The sequence below is a fragment of the Myzus persicae genome, unplaced genomic scaffold (assembly GCF_001856785.1).
Source record: "Myzus persicae strain clone G006 unplaced genomic scaffold, MPER_G0061.0, whole genome shotgun sequence".
NCBI lineage: Eukaryota > Metazoa > Arthropoda > Insecta > Hemiptera > Aphididae > Myzus > Myzus persicae.
Window position 1 is genome coordinate 7,396 of NW_019102215.1, and position 22,868 is coordinate 30,263.

Below are 22,868 nucleotides of genomic sequence, written 5' to 3' on the forward strand. Positions count from 1 at the left end.
ATAACTAATTATAAATAATTAATATAACTCTGTAACATATACAAATATAATTATTTTATTAAATTATACATTATACAAGTGTAGGCAATTTTCTTATACTTTGTAAAATATATTTTTTTTTAAATGCATCGGTTGAATTTATAATATTTTACAACTCATAATATTATATAGATTTTAGACTACTTATATGTCTAATAGTCTTGGTTACGATTCAATAAATAAATAGTTAATATTAAATATTTCTTTGAGAATTCAAGAATTTAAATCATGAGAAATTCTATTCATATATTTTATTTACAAAACGATTTACATATAAAATAATTTTTAATTTACTAACGACGAGAATGCCGATAATGAAAGAAAAAATATTATGTAGATATATTATGAATCTTGTAATATCTCTATTTAAAATACATGTATAAATATAGGTAGGTACATAAGTTTGGCATTTACGCTATCGTTTATTACTTTACATATTTTATCATTGACGCTTATTCAGAATATGATCAATTAATATTATCATTAATCCAATCCAAGTATCGAGTGACCCTTGTATATACACCCGGATAGCCAGGTTCACCACATTTGTTACCGAATGATACAATACCAATTTGTATCCATCTACCATCTTTTTTTAGCATTAGTGGACCTCCAGAATCTCCCTAAAATAATACACTTTTTATAGTACACTTTCTTAAGATACTTTTAGATTAAGATTTACCTGACAAGCATCTTTTCCTCCTTCTTTCAATCCTGCACAAATAAAGTCTTCATTGATTGGTTGGAAATAAGTCCTGTCACAGTCGTTATTATTCCATACAGGTAGATCAACTTGTCTTTGTACAGTACTCTCTTTACCACCTGTATAATAATTAATTTTATATAAATTGTATCTTATCAATTATGGCTATTTCAAATTTAATTTACCATAGTACGTAGTACCCCATCCTACAACTGTTGGGCTCTGTCCAACAAAAGTATCTGACTTAGAACTTTTAGGAGGCAAACACAAAGGTATTGTGTACTTGCTCCTTTTCACAGGTCTATCTAATACGAGGATTGCAATATCATTATAAAAACCAACTCTGGAGAATTTGTTATGTCCACGAACTTCGACAACATAATATGTTTCGGGAGACGAAGGCTCGTCATCCCTGCGTAGGTCTACGTCACCCAGTCGAACTGTAAATTGTCTGGCATTGAAACTGAAAAATAAAATTCGTCAGAAATAAATTATTTTAGTCTATCAATGATTTTTTTTTTATTATGATAAATAGTTTTCTCGACATGTTTATCTAAAATTAATTCTACCAACGAATAAAACATACGGCATTTGTCTATTATCTCGTGTGCAATGAGCAGCTGTAAGAATATGTCTTGGTCCAATTAATGAGCCTCCACACCAAAATTCAGTTCTCCTGGGACCGTGTAAGAATATAGCAGCCATCCATGGCCATCGACCTGGTAAAGCTTCGTCTCCTCCGACTACTCGGAACTTTGGTACTTCAGGTCGTCCACAGTCTAATTTTAAATTAACCATGTATATAAGTTATCCGTTCAAAAAGTATATGAAATTATTATGATTTAATTTTATAGTTCGGTCAGAAAAACTGGAGTTTGTAAAATTATTTCTTATAATTTATAAGAGCATTTTTCCACTGAAAATAATTGAAATATAATTTGAAGACAAGTCTACTGCCAAGTTGGTTGCCGTATATTAAGTCCTGCTGTAAATACTATTAATCAACTACGTGTGAAATAAACAAATTTACTGAAGCTTGAAAAATACCAACTGCTACTTTGATATGAGGTTTTACGGAAAATCATTGTTCCGAGTCCATACTAAATCCGAGTTTAATTCTATCACACAATTAGAAGTATATGCTTATATTTATGGCTCATTTCAATCATGGAATTTTTTTTTTTTGATTTTAAATCTATTTTTTTATTACTATAGTGTAATAGCATGTATAAATGTTTGTATCGTATTATTATAATGAATGCATAAACTCATTGTCTTTTAAAAATAATATGATATTGATTTTTTTTTCAAGAATGAATTACCTATATAATGATATGCATTGTAAACATAAAAATTATAATCTAGGCGTGTATAAATTTATAAATTTATTATAAACTATTTTAGGCTTTGAATCGCTTAATCGTCAAGCACGGATCAAATAAAACTCCCAATCACAATTTATAAACATATAGAAATATATAGAAAATATATTTTTTTATTATTATTATATTATTATATTATTTATCAATTATATTTACCTTCATCAATATTATTAGAAGACACCAAACTTGTAGTTGGTTTGGTTGCTACTTGTATTGGTGCTTTAGTAGACAACGTGATAATATTAGCTGGTGGTGGTCGAGTGGCCGAGGGTGGCCGAGTGTTTATTGGGGGTCTAGTGACTGTAGTTTGAGTCACAAAGTGTTCAGGTTTCGAAGGTTTTTCAGGAACTTGTCTATAAGATAATAAAAAATACAGTTAAACAAGTGATTCTATTTTTTCCTATATAGTTATGTTATATAAATGTATTTAAGCATTTAAAATGCCATTAGTTTAAATCTGTTGAATAAAGATTCGTTTAAATTGTATTACATAAGATATAGGTACCTACATAATGTGTTTTAAAATTAATGTCCTAACCTACAATACATATGAACTGTGATTTTTTTACTTACATGAAGTATATTTTCATTCAATGTTTTTCTTTTCAAAATTTATTTTATGCTGCAGCATGTTATTAGACAAACAATGCAATTCTTAGTTACATTTTAAACCTTAAAAGTATTTAATTTAATGCGGTAGTAGAGTGGATAAAACTAAATAGCGAATTGTACTTAAAAACACAAAAATAGAAAGTTAGAAAAACTGATCATGCTTAAAAACGAAATAAAAATTGAACAACTATTATTATTTAAACTATTTAAAAGTACTTTTATACGGGTAATGTTTTTATACATCAGTAATTACGGTAGCTGTAAAATTAATTGTTGAATTGACCACAGATTCGTGCTTTCATAAAATTCGATTGTTATAATACCTATGTAATAGATGAGTGACCGCATAAAATGTTGAAACTTAAAACGCTATTATACCAAGAGCAATTTCTCTAAATTGACGACATTTTTACTTGAATTGTAATTAACAAATGACTTTGGGGTACTTGCATTACTTTTTGACCACGTACTAATTTCCGTCATTTACCTATTGAATATTAAAAAATGAAAAATGTAGTTCGTAGACACAATGGAATTATCTAATATACTATTTAAGAGTGAAAACGAAAATCATGTCAAACTCGATACAATAATAACTGCGGAAGTGTTTGCACAACAGTGTTTCAACACATGCGCGTTACATATGAGAATTTCCTAATTTATTTTGATACATATTTTTCGCTGTAATTAACCCGTTTTATATGCATGTGAATAAATAATATATTATTTTTGTGACGTGAAAATGAAAAGTGAAAATCAATGTTGTTTGATTAGATAGTCAAACACGCATAGACAGGCGTGTTATTAATAAACAAATGAAATTTATAGTAAGCGCGTTAAATAGAGCGCAATAGCGGTTACAAATCGAATAGCCGAGTATTGTTTTTTTGTCCTTTCTTTATCCTTTCGGTAATGTTCGGCATGTCGTGCATAGACGCGACTGTTCACTTGTGTACCTATATCGTAATCGCAAGAAAGCGCGCGCGCGTGAGGACACGGTGAATGTGGTGGGCAAGGTCATCGGCAATTAAGTTTTACGCATGAATAAGACAAACGGACGAGATAATGGTCTAAAGAAGAATAATATAGTGTATATATGTATATATTATTAAAAATCGTTTTTCCCTTCCAATTGGATTACTTTCTACTCGCATGCTGTGTTGAAACAAAAAATGTCCATTGACGATTTCCAAAAAAAAAAAAAATTCGCGCGTAGGTTTATGTGTGTAAATATTATGAACTGTAGTTGTAATATTTATTCTGTATAAAATAATTTTTATTAGCTTAGAAAATCATTTAAGAAGATCAAATAAGGGCTGATCATAAGTACCTATACATTAAACTCGGTATATACAAGTAGCTTTGGTCAATATATTTTATTTCGATACGATTAAAAAAAGTATTGCAGAAATGTTGATTAGGTGATAATAAATATTACAATGCACACACGCAGGACGTATCAAAGTTAAGAAATATATTAAGTCCAAATGTGCAATAATTGTTTTACATTTTTAAGTAGAGTGAACATTGATTTGTGGGATGTATGAGTTTTTTGAATCCACTTTAACTATCTTATAGGTTGTAAACTTCTAAAATCTCTTATTAAATATACTTACTGTCAAGTGTTAAGTATTTTAAAAATGTAAATTTTAGTTTTATTTTTTTTAGTCCTTCCGGTTAAGTTATAGGTACTAAGAAATAGTAAATACTTACTGTTCAGATGTCTTTTTTGGGCAACACACGCCTGGCACGAACAGATTCTTAAAGCATATAGATTGTCTAAGATGCCCTAAGTTGAGCAACAGCTGTGGGCAGTTGCTAAGGTCTTCGCAGTTTCCCTGAGAACCATCCGGTGTAGAGCACGGTCTATTGTCCTGCGACACCACCTTGCCTGAACCCAGACTCACCAAGGGCTTAACCACCATGTCAGTCATATTTCGACCAAGCACGTTCTTGCTGATAGTGAATATTGCAGTTGGCAGGTCACCTTGTTTCTGCAAACCTTCTCCTACATCAGTATTCGTCAACCAATTTCAGTTGACCCATCCGGTTTAATACGGAAGTCAATTTATTTATGTTATCTTTAATTTGATAAAGTACCTGTTGAATTGGCCCCCTAACTTATACGTGCCAAAAGTAAGTAACTTATATGAATAGACTATGTTGAATGTTCACCATTGACTTTTGAATAATTATAGGTAGGTAATTTAAAATCCATATTTTATTTTTATAATTATAGATACTATAGGTGATTTAAAATTTTTAAATTCTTATAACAATACTTATTTTCTAATCTTAAAGATATAATAATTGTGTATTCCGGGGCACAGTAAGAATATTTGGTAATTGAATGTAGACAGTGAAAAAATGAGACACTTCTTCCTATTTGTTCGTATGAAAAAAACTAAGGTGGTGAAAAAATATCTATTGGGATTCATACTTTATAAATTATAAGAGGTTGAAAATATTATTTTTATAAGTTAATTCGAAATTATTGTTAAAAATGTTGATAAATTATGCATAAAATATATATTAATAATAATATATTACCTAAGGTTATTGTTTTATTCTCTATAAAGATATACTTACTTACTGGATAACTCTGTGGGTTGTCAAGTCGATCATCCGTGGTTCCCCGTGTGTAATTAACTAGGTACCTCCCCACAGTGTTGATAGCGCCAAGAGTTTCTGAAATTTTGGCTATGGCTTGTGGAGATAAATATCGAGCTTCTTCCGAACCGACAGGCGGATATTCAGTCTGTTCCTCAGGTAGAGGTCCTTGGAACTCGGCTGGTAATTTGGCACGTCTACCCGATTTAGCGCTTCTACCTTCTTCTTGGTATGTAACATCGCTATACCCTGCATGATCCTGATTATCACTTGTTGGAAAGTGGAAAGATTCTCTTACAGTTTGTCTAGGTGGTCGATTTATATTATACTGATGTCTACCAGTAAAATCGTAAGCTGTCATAAAATATATAAATCATTAATAAATTAGAAGAAATTCACAATATTACACTGACAATTAAAAATGTTAGTTGTTTATGGTTTACATGTATTGAAATTCAATAGAAGATGTTCTATAGTTGTGGGGAGAGGAATGCCTCTAAAGAACAAGAGTTGCATTTAAATGTAAATATTTTTTAATTCATCCAAAAATAAATATATTTGAAAACTATACCTACTGTCTTAGTTCTATTTTAAAAGAAATGTGGAGAAATAGAGCTGAAAGGCATTAAACAAAATTGTATTCAGATAAAAAAAAATTTCAAATTAAAATAATTTGTAATCATATACCTCAATAAACAAACTAATCTGTATGATGTGTTGACTAATATGACATGTATCAAAACGCAGTAGGTATTGTTAGATCCCCAAAACAAACATCATTAACTATAATAATGAAATGGAATCAACTTCTTGGTTCCCGCCGAGCATCTGATATAGGTAGGTAACTAAATATATTATTTGTAATTGGTAAATGGTAATTATAGCAACTATCCATATAGTTGGGAGCCAGCAAGAGCGTAGAGGAAGAAAAAGAATTGGTAATTATAGAAGATGATTATTAATTACCACGGGTTGTTTTATTAGAAATATTATTATTTGAATGGGCAATAGTAGGTATAATAATTATTATGATAACAATTCATATAAATGACTCACCACTTATCACTTTCTCCTCAAGTTGGTACCCACTACTATAATACTACAGTCTACAGTCTACAATACACATAACACAGGGACATGATATACGAAAATAAGTTTTATAATATATATATATTATATATATATACTTATAATAAGCACCTAATAATTAATAAGCCTTATTTAGATTAAAAGATAAATACATATTTTGTCAGGTTATAGTCAGTCAAACTTGCAACAAGTAGAATTTATTTTATTTATTAGAAATGAAAAGTTTAATGGGAAATAACATTATATGCTGTTAATTATATTTAACTATTCAAGTAAAAGTAATGTTATATTCTCATATTTTTACATGCCTCTTATATCTGTTTTGACTGCCACATAGTTAATTAATCACGGGTCATTTCTAAGACCTTTACACTCTACATCTGCATATTACTAACAAACGGCGATCTCCCAGGCCAATTATTGTATGAGGAATTAGTTTGCTGATCATGACCTAACCTAATATAACCACTCAACGGATCTCCTTCTAACTATTTAGGTTGGTTATTCTATTTTAATAGAAAAAAAGGGCCAATGTCGGTTATTAATAAATTTCCAAAGTTAAAATTACTAAAAAATATCTGAGAAAATATCGAATTTAATTATATATGTATATTTGTATTACTCTGTGTAAATTATTAAATGATTTATAAATGTTCGATCAATAGTTATTTGATGTTCGCATGAAAGCGTTTACAGCCTGCTGACAGAATAGTTTTAATTGATCATACAAATTATTTTTTATTGTAGAATTATAAATAGTTTCAGTAGGTGCTTCAATGCTTCATTAAACATTTATTAATGATACGTATTTACATCATAATAACGATTAAATGTAAGTATATGTTGTTTGTATAATGGTAAGGTAATATACCTAACGTTTAAATAATATAAGTGAGAGCTACTTTTTTTTTTTGTTCAGATTTGGTGTACTGCTAATTATATGTATGAACGTAGGCGCTGCGCCGATGGTTATAAATTTGCGATCAGTTTAGGTGAGGTACAACAAGAATAAAAATAGATAATAATAATCATAAATAAAAATAAAATTCAAATAACTAAGTATTATACTTGACACATATAGAAAGTTATCTGTTTTTGTGCCCCCCACACACTTACATAGGTATCATTAGACAATTTCGGACGCCCTATAGTGTCGCAACCGCAAAACCGACGAAGAATGGAAAAAATTAGATGGAAATCTATAGTGTGAGAGTGAATTCAATCGTCGATAAGATAACGTCGGCCTACTTTGATATTAGAAGTAAATTAGCAACACTATGGGATAACTAACTGACTAATCACCGATCAGTTCTCTGGACGGTTCCACGAAACATTGCGTTTGTATGTATTATCCAAATAAAGCTAGGCGCCCTCTAGTCTATTTCTCAGCAATGTAACTTTCATGTGATAATTATTGAGATAGCCGATAAGAGATATGTGTTTGTTTAATCAGTGGGTGAAATAAGAAAACGGTTTTACACAAAAGTTTTCTGTGCGTTTTATCACAGTTCAAATCTATATTTATTACATACAAGAAACTGAGACATGTAAAGGACTTTTAAATGCATATAGGTACTGTAGCCTATAGGTGCCTATCTCCTTATCAGTTTCAATTCTGATTTCACTTTAATGGGCACTTTTATATTGTAATAGATAGGGCATACAATTTTAATTGAAGTATAATATGTCAATAATATAAAATATTACTTTCGTATTATTAACACTCATCTATATAATGGTTTAGTTTATGTATAAACAGCGAAGAAGTTAACATTTGTAATATAATATATTACTCTACATGTATGCATTGCTTTAATTATCTATACGATATGATCATTTTAGAACTTCCTAATCATTATGATTTAAAAGTAAAAAAAATAATAGTTTTTGTATGATATACGTGTTCATTATCCAACATTTGTACATATCTAATTTATTCTATTGTAAAATAAATGCACATAAATGTACTGAGCTAAATATTCTAGTTTAACGTAGTTAAATTCATTACTAGTTTTTTAGTTAAGAATTGAAACAGAATGGTAATAAATAATAATAAGAAGTATTCAATAATATTTAATTTTGAGTTTTAATTTATAGTAGTTAGAGTGAAATAATGAATTGCAACTACTTATATAGTTTATTTTTAGAAATAGTAAATTTTGATTTTATGCGTATGATTGGAATAAACATTGCTCAGAAATAAACGATATTTACACCTGAAAAACTTTCACTCGTTTGGTTGCATCCGAGGCGTGGTGTATATTTTCTTTCTAAAAAACAACAACAACCCACACTAATTAGTAGCCAGTTACATTATATTCTCACAAATTACTATAAAAATATTATATTATAAGAAAAAAAAACGTAAGCTAACTTTAAGTAATATTAAAATGTCCATTATATTTGTTAGGGTATATTTGCTTATTAATTAAATTTTTCCTTCATACCTATTTAAAGTGGTTTTTATATCATATAAAACATATTTTTTCCAATACGAAAATTCAAAGAGTCGACATTATTATTCATGTGTCTATCAATCATTTATTTAAATGCTATTCTATCTGGTGATCATTCATTGCTACTGTTTACGCTCATAAATAGAATGTTACAAGCTAACATTAATCATGACACAGTTTGACTCTGTATATGACGTAGATACGAGTCGTACGAGTAGTTTGTATTTTTCTTTCTATATAAATCCTAATTGTTTTCATGGAATGTGTCAATCCTATATGCAATAAGTTTTACGCTTAAGATTAATTGAGTAGATTTTAAATCATTTATAATAAAAAAATATTTTGAAACGATTGATTACTATTTATTGAATATTAATTATACTATTATTCATTATAAAATAATATTCTAAAAAAAAAACTTTTTTTTTATAAGAATGGCATTTAATGACTAAATGTGACAAGTGAACTAAAATTAAATCTTTACATAGAAATACTGTTGATTGTTTATTTGTTTTTGTATTAAAAATGTACACATTTATTCAATGTATTCAAACTATTATTTTTTGGAATTTTGAAATGATGTAGATAGTTATCGGATCTATTAAACTAAATTGACTTCCTATATAACATTTTTCTTTTTTGAGGTTATTTTCATTTACCTATACATTATGATGATATTTAGTAATGTAAAGCGCTCATATCATTATTAGTTAATTTGTATGTTATTACACTATTATTATGGGTAACTAGGTATGGGTTTAAGCTTAAAATGATGTTACTTTCTAGTGCAGTGACTATATAATAATTTAAAAGAATAAAAATTACAAATGAACGTGTAGGTTAAAAATGTTTAGAGACTAAACCTACGTATATATTGTATCAATAAAAATAAACTTGGTTTAAAAATGTTATTCGTAGGTTGTTCAAAGTGAAAATAATGTACAACCAATTGAACTTGCCGAGCGTGTGGCGAACAGTGGACTTGTAACCTTCCTGAACACACTATACAAAATTAATATTATATTTCACCGACCCGACAAAACAGACTGCGTATAATATGTAAATCGGCGTGTTTTTAAAGAAAATATATTACGCCGCCCACACTCATTTACTTTCCATTTTATGCACGATATCCGGGTGCTTTACCGTCAGGTGTTCAGAACAGAGTAATGTCTTTTGTTTTGTAAAAATGTAATACATAGGTAAACAAATATATAAACAAATGTAATAATAACAATAATGATACATCGCAGCAATAATGGTTGGTTTGCCTTTTGATTATAGGCTTGTTTTTAATTGAAAAATAAATAAATACACCAACATAATTAATAATATCTAAAATAACAACGATTAAAATTGAACTACCGTGTTATATAAACATTTTAAATTACTTATACACAAAAATTAATTCCTATGGGACATCAGAGAAAGTACGACAACATAAAAATCGGAAATGCAGTTCCCGTTTATCAGTGTAATAATATGTAATATTATATGAACGCCAAAATAAACATAATTGTTTTTCCTCTCACACGCGCGTTGCTTTTTACTTTTCTCTCGTCCGATACATCCGTTACATAATGTCACACACACACACACCGGTTGTGCAACTATTTGTGACTTCTTAGAAAAAAAAACGCATACGGGACAATCGTGATAGGTGCGGAGAAAAAAAATCGTACCCACCTCATAGGTTTTTCTACCAAAACATTTTTGGTTGGAGAAAGTGCCGGAGGTCAATATATTACGCAACTATTATTTTTTAGAATTACCGTCAGGGTGATAATGACCTAGATGGACGTATATTACATAGTTCGTACTATTATTATTTTATAGGTACCTAATTTATTTATGTATAATATACACGTATAAGGATATGAATCATCGGAATTACCTTGTGAATAACTGTTTTCAAAATGACGAACTGCAACACCAGCTTTTACGGTTAAGTAACATATCCCTGAAAAAAAAATTGTCATTTGCTATTATATTAATTAAACATTAATAATAAACATTTTTTTGTTAGTCAGTAGTCGTCTATAACATTATTATTATATATAATGTTTGTTCGAAAATCTCTAATTTTAAAAACACAAAATGTACAATTTATAAAACGTTATAATTATATGATATGCCAGTGTTAACAAAATAAACATTTATTATTTTACAAGATTAAGACAATAATTATAATGTAATATTACGTATTTACTAAAATTGGGCTTAAATTAAAAAACTATAACTGCTCCTTGGTTATTTTTTCAAATTAGTTAGTTAATACATTATGTCTTTTTTAATGAATTGACTTAGAGTCATAATACCTATATTAAAGTAATGCAGTAATAATTATTGACAGCTGTACTTAAATTTGTTATACAGGTATAAAGTTAGTTACGCAACACTGTCTTTTTACATTGGTTGGTTAAATGTATACTTAAATGTTGGGTTTAATGTCATAAATAAAAAAGTATTTAAATCTTAGTTTGGTCGTGGAAAATATTATTATTACCTATTTAATATATATTTCTGAATGTCATGTATATATATTCAATGTACATATTGTTCTGTGATATGTTAGAATACTAATTAATTTAATAATACATAATATATATATAGTATATCAATAGGTTCATCATATTTTTTTTGATATATTAAACAACATATTTTTTATAATTCAATATGATAATAGAAATCGTTAAAATAATTAGGTAAATATTTTATTTTGCAAATTTTAACAATTTTGCTCATATTTAACATTAAGCTATCAAAAATTAAATACCTATTGGTTATTGCATTTTTTTAATCCAGTTATTGTAATCTACCAGGCATTCTCAGTAGGTACTCATTCCATTTTACCTTATAATAATGAATTTATTCAAATTTAAATTAAAAATAGTTCTTAAAATGGTTTTACATAAAATGTTTGTGGTCATTTTATTATTCTAGTACTTACTGTAAGTATTATACTCATGAAAATTGTCATTGTCAATGATACAATGGTCAATATTACTAGATTAATATTATAAGTAATAAATATTTTTATTTTATCATAATATGTTATTGTTATGGACTATTTATCCTCAGTACTTTTATTAAAGATTAATAATTTAGAAAACTACTAGCGTTTGAATATAGACTTGCATACACGTGATATAAATGAAATAATCGGCTAAAAAAATTACAGCAGAATTGAGAATTGGGGGGGGGGGGGGTTTTCCCTTTTAAAAAAAAAAAAAAAAAATAGATGGGTTCACATTTGAAAAAAATAAAAACAAATTTGTATCGTCACAAGGAATTCCTATGATGCAGTACCTATAAAAAAAATATAGTTACTTGCCTATTTAAAAATATGGTTTTTAAGTAAATCTAGTATAAAATTCGAAAAATCAAAATTTAAATAAATGTGTTTAATAAATAATGAAACTGAGATAAGTATACTTTATGAACCACACTGTGTATAATTCATATTATGTAATATATATGTATTACTTTTTGGCTTAGATGCATTCATATATGATATATATGAATTATTTATCAACTACCTACTATTTAATAAATCGTACATAATAATATAGGTACGTGATTACTTTAATAAATGTATATAGTATATACTTTATAGGTACTGATGTTATGTTGTGTCTCACTGTTATTGAAAAGTTAAAAGGAAATTAATAATAATATAATAATCTTTTTAATATCCATAATTATTGGAGGAATTTAAACTAATAGCGGTGAATTTACGAGTCTTAATAAATTACATATAGGTATACTAGTTAGTTATTATAATAGAGACTTAAATTTACTAAAATATACCTTAAAGCATTTTAAATAAACTGTAACTGTCATAATCATACACACAATATATATATTTAATCAAAGTGCGCATTGATCGTATATAGTCCGCTAACTTAAGAGTTAAATAAAATGTTTATAAATAAAATTGTGAACTCACTTCGGTCTTGTAGTTCATACAAATAACACGGAATATTGGACGAAATCAAATAATTTGTGTCATGTGGAATTTAATTTATGGGGCAGAGAAAATGATCCAAAAATACGGTGTGAATATTGAATACATTATTATAGATGATGAATGACATGCAAATGTAAAATTGGTATATAGGACGACGTACCTAAAATCTACTTGCACAAGTTATTCATAAAAAATTATCATTTTAATACAATCAGAAATAATGTCTACGTGTACTTCAATTTCGTTGCAGTAACATATGGAATATGGTAACATAACAAAGTAGAAAATAAAAGGTTTACAGAAATCTTATTACGGATCGCATTAGTTATTACTTTATTAGTTTAGTGTTTTAATATTTTAAGACAATACCTTATGTAAATATGTCAAAATATAAATATTACAATCCCACCTAAACTATTCTATGTTATTCATTGTGTAGGCATGACATGTTGGCCATGCACGTGTATTAAACAATTAACAAATGTTTTACTTATTGACTCATTGATATTTTTTTTTTTTATAAACTTTGTTTTAAATTTAAATATTTATAGGTATTCATTTGATGCAATAATATCTTCTTTTTAAGAATTCATTTATTAGGTAGGTAATACAAATTTGTTAAGGTTTTTATAGCTAAAATTAAATATTCAAAAAAGGAATTTTTATAATAATATTCGTATTTTTAGAATTAATGAAATTGTTATTATATTAAGTATTATACTAAAGGTAGGTAGGTCATAGGTATCATTATACCATTTTCAAGTTAGTATGCATGTAGATATTTGGTTTATGTATCATTATTTATAAATTATAATTATGAAATATAGAAGGAATTACCTTAATTATTAAGAGTTTTAGACCAATAATATAAAAAGTTTAAAGAGTAAATAATTGATTTGTGATATAATTTTAACTTCAATAATATGTCTTGCTATTATTTCTTTACAGAAAAAATACAAGTACAAACATTAAGTTGCAGTTTAAATTGTGTTTAAAAATAAAAGTGTTGGTGAGTAATAAAGCTAGTACATAATAATACATCTAGTTTATATTATGGTCGTTTCATAATATTGATTATATCACTAATAATCACCCTAAAATAGGGTCTATAATATTATATCGTGATTATGGACACGAATAATGGTTTTCATAAAACAAAATTAGGTACGTGTTTAATTTGAAAATCGACTGAATGTCGATAAACCATAACTATTATTAACCATGTTATTAATTCATTTGATACTTTTTAGGTATGACGACACCTTAGTTCTACAGCAATAAAAAACATTTGACGGTTTGAAGTATATTTTGACCGAAAGTGATGTTATCGTCGAAATGGCTGGTGAAAACGAGATTGTCTGAAAGTCGAAGTAAACAATATCCGGGAGATACATCCGCCCACGAAATGGCGTTTTTGCAGCAGTGTAACGCTATACTCATCAATTGTCTTCTCTCTCTCTCGCTGTCTTCAAATATTTACTTGCAGGTGCACACACACACACACACACACACACACACTCACACACATACATACATTACATACGTACACGCACTCCAATATACAATAATATAATATTTTGTGAGTGTGCACGATTATAATATCGGTTTTGTCGACACGAAAAAGAAAACTAGCATAATATATACGTCGTCGTCGTCGTGTGCCTATGTATTATTTTTTCTCTCGCTCGAATATCGGCCCCAACAAGGCCGTTCACGGATACTCGAAGGTCGTGACCAAGATACACATATACGCAACGCATATGCGCCGGACGTGAATAATCGCGGTGAACAAATTATTAATTGGAGGTTATAAACAATAATAACACGTTTCTTGTTGTGTTTCTTCTTCTCGGACGTTTCCTTCCGCGCCAGTGAAAATATCCCTCGGGTGACGTCGCCGCCGCAACAGCGGTCTTTATCGCGCGCTGCACCGTCGGCGCCGGGCGTTCCGCGAGCACGCGCGCGCGAGTCCGCTCGCACCGTACCCGGCGACGTCGTCGGTTTCTACAAGACCGCCAGAGGCGAGGGCAGCGAATTCGTCGCATTTCGGGCCGAAAACAAACGAATGTATAATATTATCGGAGCACACGCATAGGATTAAATATAATATAGGTATATATATATATATTATAATAATTTATAATATTATTGCGACGACGACTGCCAATGCGGCGGCGGTGCAGGTCGCGTTTCCGATTTAATATTCGGCCTATATGACGTTCAAATAAAAAATTAGTTTAGAGGATATTATTTTTCTGCGTCCGACTACGCATACATATATATATATGTGCCTTATAATAGTAGGTATGTAGATACGAATATATTTTAATACATTATCGTTTGCGTCTATTTTTTTATTTTACATATCGCTTTCACCGATGCACAGGAGACCACAGTTGACACAAACAAAGTCTCTGGTTTTATGGGTGTTGTTATAATATGAAAAAAAAAATAAGGACCGGAAAACCTCGAATATTTTTTTGCTTAAGTGCACGACGCAAGTGTGTACCTATACAGTCATGGTTTAGTGATTTTTTAAACGAATACCTAGTTTTTTCACACCGTGGTTTTTAAATGTGGGTGTATTGATATCTTGGATGAACGTTGGACATCCTCAAAATTGTGGGAAGATATACTAAATTATATTACACTCGTATAATATTGTAGTACTTCAAAACTCAAAAGGAAATTTATTAACATTACTTGATGGACGACCATAAAATATAGGTAGGTATTTTACGTTGTTGTTGTATTATACCTATATATTCCTATAGAGGTATACGATACTATAGGATCATGTTTATACAATTCATTTTTATAACTATGATCAACGATTTGTTAACTAGTTGAGAATACAATTTAAAAAATAAAACTATGGTAAGAATAGAGACTATATAAAAAAAATATTTTTTTAAGTATACTAAATACAATTTAAGGTTAAATTGTTGAAAGTATAATTCATTGGTGAAGTGGTGTTACTTAGTATTTAATATTCATAAAAACCATATTTCTTATGTTGGCAAAAATGTTCATGGTAAAGACAGGTAATCAAAATTTAAAAAATAAGTAGATTATTACTTCATAAAAAATGAAACCATTCTTATAAAAAAAAAAAAATAATAATAACAATTTTTGAATAACTACAGTTACTTGTCACATGGTTTTAGAACAACGGTATATTTGAATTATTTCTTTTAACTAACATTTAAAAAAAATTATTTCTATCAATCTTATTATAAGTTAATGTTTCCTTGGTTCAACTATGAATAATTGAAAACCCAACATTTTTTTACAGCTATTGGAGTATATAACTTGTATACTCTAATAATACTTGATATAAGAATATTATTTTTTAAGATGATGAAAAAGTGTTTATTATACATAATTTTCAAATGTATTGCACTCGTAGGTAGTTTTTTTTATTGATTTATTGATGGCAATTCGCAATTGAATACACATAATTTTTAGTTTGTTTTATGGATAATGCATTTATTAATCAAAAAACCCGAAAGTGAGTATGGGTTATCAGTTTATCATATATACAATGGTACCTTATTTAAATTCTAACGTTAGAAAATATAGAACAAGAAACTCCAGTTGTTCATGAAATATGAGATATATTAACAGTTAAGGTACTAACTGGTTATTCAAACCAACGTGTTTCTTTTCGTTTTCTAAATTCGATTTTATTGATTTTTTAGCAAAGTTTACAACACTTTTATCATTTGATACTATTTCTACTTAATGGGATTTATTTAGTTTTTTATATCAATATATAAGAAATATAGTAATGGATCGCTTGTAATCATTTATGTCGTAATTATTGCAATTAGATTGTCAGACGTTGTAAATATAAATATTAACAATGGGTATTTTACAAATTAAAACAATACCTACATTTGAATGCAAAGATGTACAAATACAAAAATCGAATACAATAATATAAATAAATATTGTGAATACAATGTTTGACAAATGCATTTCCCTTGAAATTATTAAAATGAAGGACTTATCGTTTTTTCGACGTCGCTCCTTTTACTGACTCATTTCGTCGGTGTTACACTATTGTGTAATGGTACATTGGTACGGAAAAAAAACATATACAATAATGCATGATGGTTTCACCCATGACACAACTTTAAGGAATCAGGTCAAGTTGATTTGACATATCACATATACCAGTTATTACCAATTCCATAGTACTTATTCATTGTTGTTCCTCTCGTAATCATAATAATTAAAAACTTGAGATTTTTATTATAGATCCCTGTTAATTGGTCGCGTGTGGTTCATGTACTCGTCATGTTATTATATGGCCTCTGTTTGGACGACAGGCAACCAGAGCACACGGGCTTGATGTCATAAATTCAGATTTATTGTCTCGTCTGGCTTTCGCTTCAGCCCGAAACAAAAGGGCAACCATTAAAAAACATAAAAGGAGTAAAAAACCGCGACAAGTGGGTCAATTATTATTGTTTAAGTATTTGAATACTCGCGTCTGTCGGTCGTTAAATATTTCCGGGTGTTCCAGACATTTAGTTAACTAGTGTATAGTTAATGTTAGTGTTAGTACTAGTGTTAAGGAGTATCGACTGTTCCAAGGGGACCGCCTCCGATTTACTGAAGAGTCCTTATTATGAATCTATAAACATTGCAGGATGCGTAAATAATAAAAGAAATTTTTCTTTTTTCCCTTTTTCACTAATCAAATATGTCATTTAGTCAGAATTGGGTTGCATACATTTTTAATACACAATTTATAGTATAATTTATACTTATTAATATTTCTATAATTATCCTAAAATAATAAATTTCTTAAAAATGTAATGTTATTATTAAAATTGTAAAACTTTTATATAAATTGTTACTATATACTATTGCAGACATATAGTTTGGGTATATTTAAATTTAAATTGTTAAGTCAACAAAAGCAAATATTAAATTGTAAGTAAATAAATGCATTACCTTAAGTACCTTAGGTAAACTAAATTAAACAAAAGTCTTTTTTCTATTTTTAATTCTAAAATTGCCGTTCAGTTATAAAATTAATAAATAATAACTCTTTTTGTTCTTGCAATTTTGAAAATATTTTTTGTTTAAAATTTTAAGGATACCCATAAAATAATAATTAAAGAAATTAATATTAGTATGTAAGAGATAAAATCATATGGTTTTAGCATAGTTAGGATACCCAATTCAAAAATATAAAAAAAATAAACATCTAAAAATGTATTACCTATCCAACATTAATTAAATGACTATGGGATTGTGTCCTTGTACTTTTCTTGAATTTATTCATTACTCAATAGAATATATTATATTAAATACAATATTATGTAATTTTATTTTATTTTGTATTTAAATTTAATAACAACGAAAACATATTTTTAAATAATTTTAAACCCGATTACTTTGTAATCTTAAAATACTGTTAAAAATGGCTCAATTTTGTGGTAAGCTCAGTAAAAAACTATGAAATATAACTGTATAAAATGACCTAGTGTCTCCAAGAGTAAGAAATCAATATATCACTTGAAACAATGCGCCAATACATTTCTGTTAAACGAATCATTACCCCTGTGAGAATATTTGATGCGTTATTACGTCGGACATGATTGACCATTGTTTTTGAATGTGCAACTGCCAAAAAAATATACATACCAGCATACCGCCACTCGTCTCCCTCGAATGAGTTCAATCATAATGAATTACTTGAAGACGACTCGCCGCCCAGTATGAGTACAGTTTTACATAACGGGCTATATTTTTTATAATTTATTTTTTTTATTTTTGCGTGCTCTTTTAACGGGAAGTCCGCGACATGACCGGAAGACAATTTAATGGACCAAATCATAACGTTCTGCTGAAGGATGTAAAACCATAATGGGTGAAATTAGTACTGGACTTTGTTATGTTGTCACTTGTCAGTTGTCAGATAATACAACTAGAGAAATGCGCCAACCACACTACAATAATCTGTAATCTTATTGGTCCTCTACGAAACGAATTGTATTTTAGTTATACAATTATATTCGGCTATCGAGACTACCTCGTATAATTAAAATATGTCAAGCCTACTTTTAAGTTCAAATATATAATTTTATCAATTTAATACCTACCTATAATTAATTACTTAAAATTTTATTTTTTAAAAATGTAATTTTATATTTTTTAATGTTTTCATACATTTCTATAAATTTGTTACATAAAGTAATACAAATAATAAGAGAACCGTGTCCAATATTTTAGATTTAGAGAGCAAAATACACCGAGAAGAATTATATTTTGACAAACAAGGAATAATGATTGGGTTTATTCAATTGAATATTATACTAAAAAAGTAAAAACAGGTACCACCTACCTATATAATTTATTATGTACACAATTTAAAATATTTTGTATAAACATTTGAATTAATGAACTCAATTCGTGATGCGCCAAAAAGACTCACACGGTTGAATGCACCACTTGCTTATAATTCTGGGTTATTGAAAAAAACATAAACATTAGTTTGCATACTATTCTGATAAAATGTAAGCTATAACGTTGCAGATATTTTATGGATTATGAATAAGAACCAACTGGATTCAGATGCAAATTTATTATTATTATATATTTTAGGCGACACATGCTAACCACTCAAATTGTAAAAAAATGCATTAGATTTAAATAATAAGTAAGGTATCAGAATTAAAAAAGTAATTTCGAAAATTGAATACAAATTATAAATCAAATGAAACTAGGTTTTTCAATTAATTTTTTTTTAAATTTGTATCTACAATACAAATAAACATTTATTAAAGTTTATAATTAAGGCATGTATCTACGCATAACATTTTAGTGATTTGTATTATTATAATTTATAATATTTATATAATACACCGATTTTGGTAGTCAAAATCAAACGTTTTTCGAGCTGTATTAAGATCAATTATATATAGGTAGCGCTTGCAATGTGATAGTTGAAATTTGAAAAAAGGATTTTTAAATTAATATTCAAATTGTATTGTTACTATAATAATTGTATAAAAAATTTTTATTTTAAAATGTATTATAAGGTAAACAATTTTAACTTAAATTTAAATAAGTATTTGTTAAATTTATTGTAATTAGTATTAAAAATTAATATGATTTTTGTATTTTAATTTACTGTAATGGATCGCATGGTCTACCTCAAACATATTTTCAACCCGAGTGTAGTAGTAAAAAATTGTTTTATTTTAGAGGTGTAAGTGTATCATTGCAGCGGCGCATCGAAAAACAAAAGGTCCCACAAAAAATAATTTCTATCAAATTGAATTTTATAAAAAAGAAAAGAAAATAACACTAACAATACATATTAACTCAAGTTACATTATAAAAAAAGAAGTTATTTATCTAAGTATGGCGTGGTCCATCAAGACTTAAAAAGCCTTTTTTATAATTAATGCGTGGTATAGCAAATGGTTTAACTCTTTTACTTGCTTTTCTGGATAATTATAGAAAACCATATATTATCTTGCATAGAATAGTTATGGTAGCGGTGCCCAACTTTACACCATAAGCTTTACGCTCTTTAACTAGCGATAAATGAGTAAAACAGCAAAATGCTTAGGTTTTCAATATCTGATTTATGATTAGCCAAAATAAAAATTAATGAATGATAATATTATTTCAATAACTTTTAGATTATTTTTAAATAAAACCTATGTTTCAGCACAACGTATCGAGGAAAAATGGAATAACGTGAATTGGCAATGTGGTCACTGGTAGCATTATTTTCACTCATGTCTAGCATAAAAAAATTTAAATCAATCAATTATACTTTGAGTGTAAGCGAATGAATAATTTGTAGCCAAATTTAGTAATTATGGTGCAAATGTAATTGAACGACGGTACTGGGGTAGGTGCCTATATAATAATACTATATATCAGTAAAATATTATTTTTTCGGTCAGGATTTCGAGTACCACTCCGAGTTTTTTCTCCTGTGCGCGCTGCGGTGACCGTTCAGTTGTCTGTCATCCGTATCGGCTCTTGGACGACAGCGCAGACTTTTCCACCCCATTTATATAATATTATTGTGTACGGCCCGCGACATGGGCAATACGATACTAACAATAACGACTTAATATATTATTATCGTCATAACTCTATTGCCTGTGCAATACACATTATTTGGTATTATATTATATCATGATCCGACTAACCTAATATCAGGACGCATCTCGACCACATGTTCCAAGCGTGTCGTCCCTGGCAGAGTAGTGCTGGTGGCGGTGCGGACGATTAACGCACATAACAGACGCGAACCAGAGCGGACCGTAAGTATTTCGGGGCCCGCGGATACTGCGGCACTGCGTCGCGTCGTCGCGCGGGATCTCTTCTAGCCGCTGCCGCTGCCGCCGCCACCGCCGCCGCCGCCGCAAATCGTGGGAGTAAACGCCGCCCGCCCCCGCCCGCCGCACCGGTCCGTCGGGTTTCCAGTGCGTGCGATGACCGCGCGCTAGGTATATAGGTAGGTACCACACTATCGCCGCGACCGGACGGGAGTGGCGGTGGCGCGGTTGGCGAGAAGGAGAGAGAGAGTCGCCGTCGCTGCTTGTGTCTGTGCGAGCACCGGCTCCGAAAGAAAGTGAATCCCCCGGACGACCGTGGGCAAGGACGCCGAAGGTGACGTCACACACCGCACGAACCGTGTACATGTTGTTATTATCATAATAACAATGTGGTTGTGAATTTGTGATATTGTTTTCATTATTGGTTCCAAGTCTTAAGTTATCGGCATAGACAAGAAACGATAAGAAGTGAACTAGTGTGAAATCAATAAAAATGACTAAAAATGTCGAAAAATTACCTAAAACTGTCGAAAAAAGAAAAAAAGCCAAAAAATCCATATAAATGCAAAATAAAATTTAGTTTTTCAGATTCACATGCGCTAATGAAACACAATTGTGGCCAGGAGAGTATCGTCTAAAAAGTTTCCCAAAAAAAAAATGCAAAATGCCTCAACTTCCGAGCCCTAATTATTACAATAGAATATAACAATTATAACTGCGATGGTGACAATAATAGGGAATAGTGATAAAAATGTATATCATAAATAATGTATGCGTAGAAGGCGGTGACACGTCGTCGATTGTTTTGGTGGAAATACAGCGCAGTATATTAGATACTTACTACCTTTGCAGACAACTGCAGCTATGTCAGTAGGTATTATTTGAAATTTAAAGTTCTCGGTGGTATTCTATGGGTTCAAAGTTCTGAGCGGTATTCGAGTTTCAACGTTCCGGTTGGTATTAAAGTTTAAAAGTTTTTCTGTGGTATTCGAGTTTCGAAGTATCGGGTGCGTTTTGAGGAACGGCCAAAACAAATTGCGAAAATAAGTATTATGAGCAAGCGTTGTTTTCATCACATCTTGGTCTGTTTTTATATAAGCATACAGATTACTGCAGCTATAAGTGCATTTAAGATCCGCCAGCACTTGGCCTAATATGCAACGACTTTAGTGCTTTATTTTACTTAATATACTATCATAATTTTAAAGTTAAAATATGATGCATAACGAGATCTGGACCTGGCAAGTGATTATGAAATGATATCTCATGTACCTATATTATTTATTTTTAACAATTTTTAATTTCATAAAATGCGAACGGATCCATCTCGTTTATAGTTATGCACTAAAAATAAATTATTACAATTCGACGTTCACTGTTCGTGGATAATTAGGTACTATGTTCGCCCCATATATTTTTCAACTGTTTTACCGATGTATTTTTAATGGGGAATATTAACTCTACAAATGCATACATCGAATTATAAAATATTAATGTATTAGAAACAATTATAAAATAGATATAACAAAATTATTCCGGTACCATTTATTTCTGAATAATATCAATACTATAGTTACTGTTAAAGTCTGTTGATGAGTGACGGAGTGATCATTTAGAGTGGTCTATTCTTATGAGTTATGCTTATGACTAACATAAATTACACTTAGAACACATGTTCACTTTCCATAT

The 22,868-nt window shown here is 29.3% G+C and overlaps 1 protein-coding gene across 3 annotated transcripts; it reads right to left on the reverse strand.

Moving 5' to 3' along the window:
• Positions 1-386: 386 nt before the first annotated feature.
• On the reverse strand, positions 387-21,213 carry LOC111031599 (proclotting enzyme-like). 3 transcript variants are annotated; one of them, XM_022311630.1, is made up of 9 exons: positions 21,051-21,213; positions 10,786-10,851; positions 5,330-5,700; positions 4,450-4,730; positions 2,281-2,477; positions 1,329-1,521; positions 928-1,205; positions 722-861; positions 387-662 (listed from the first exon to the last, which is right to left on the reverse strand). In XM_022311630.1, the coding sequence occupies exons 1-9, from the start codon at positions 21,076-21,078 to the stop codon at positions 507-509; spliced, it is 1,710 nt and encodes a 569-aa protein (XP_022167322.1). In that variant the 5' UTR covers positions 21,079-21,213; the 3' UTR covers positions 387-506. The 3 variants fall into 3 exon arrangements, with proteins under 3 accessions (XP_022167322.1, XP_022167320.1, XP_022167319.1); XM_022311628.1 differs by having other exon boundaries at positions 4,450-4,738; positions 5,326-5,700; XM_022311627.1 differs by having other exon boundaries at positions 4,450-4,744; positions 5,326-5,700.
• Positions 21,214-22,868: the final 1,655 nt, after the last annotated feature.

Coding starts and splice junctions, on each gene's coding strand:
- LOC111031599 (XM_022311627.1), bottom strand. CDS start 21,078: ATGTGGTCGAGATGCGTCCTGATATTAG. Junction 10,852..21,050: donor GAGATGCGTCCTGATATTAG/GTTAGTCGGATC, acceptor TTTTTTTTTCAG/GGATATGTTACTTAACCGTA. Junction 663..721: donor GAGGAAAAGATGCTTGTCAG/GTAAATCTTAAT, acceptor GTATTATTTTAG/GGAGATTCTGGAGGTCCACT.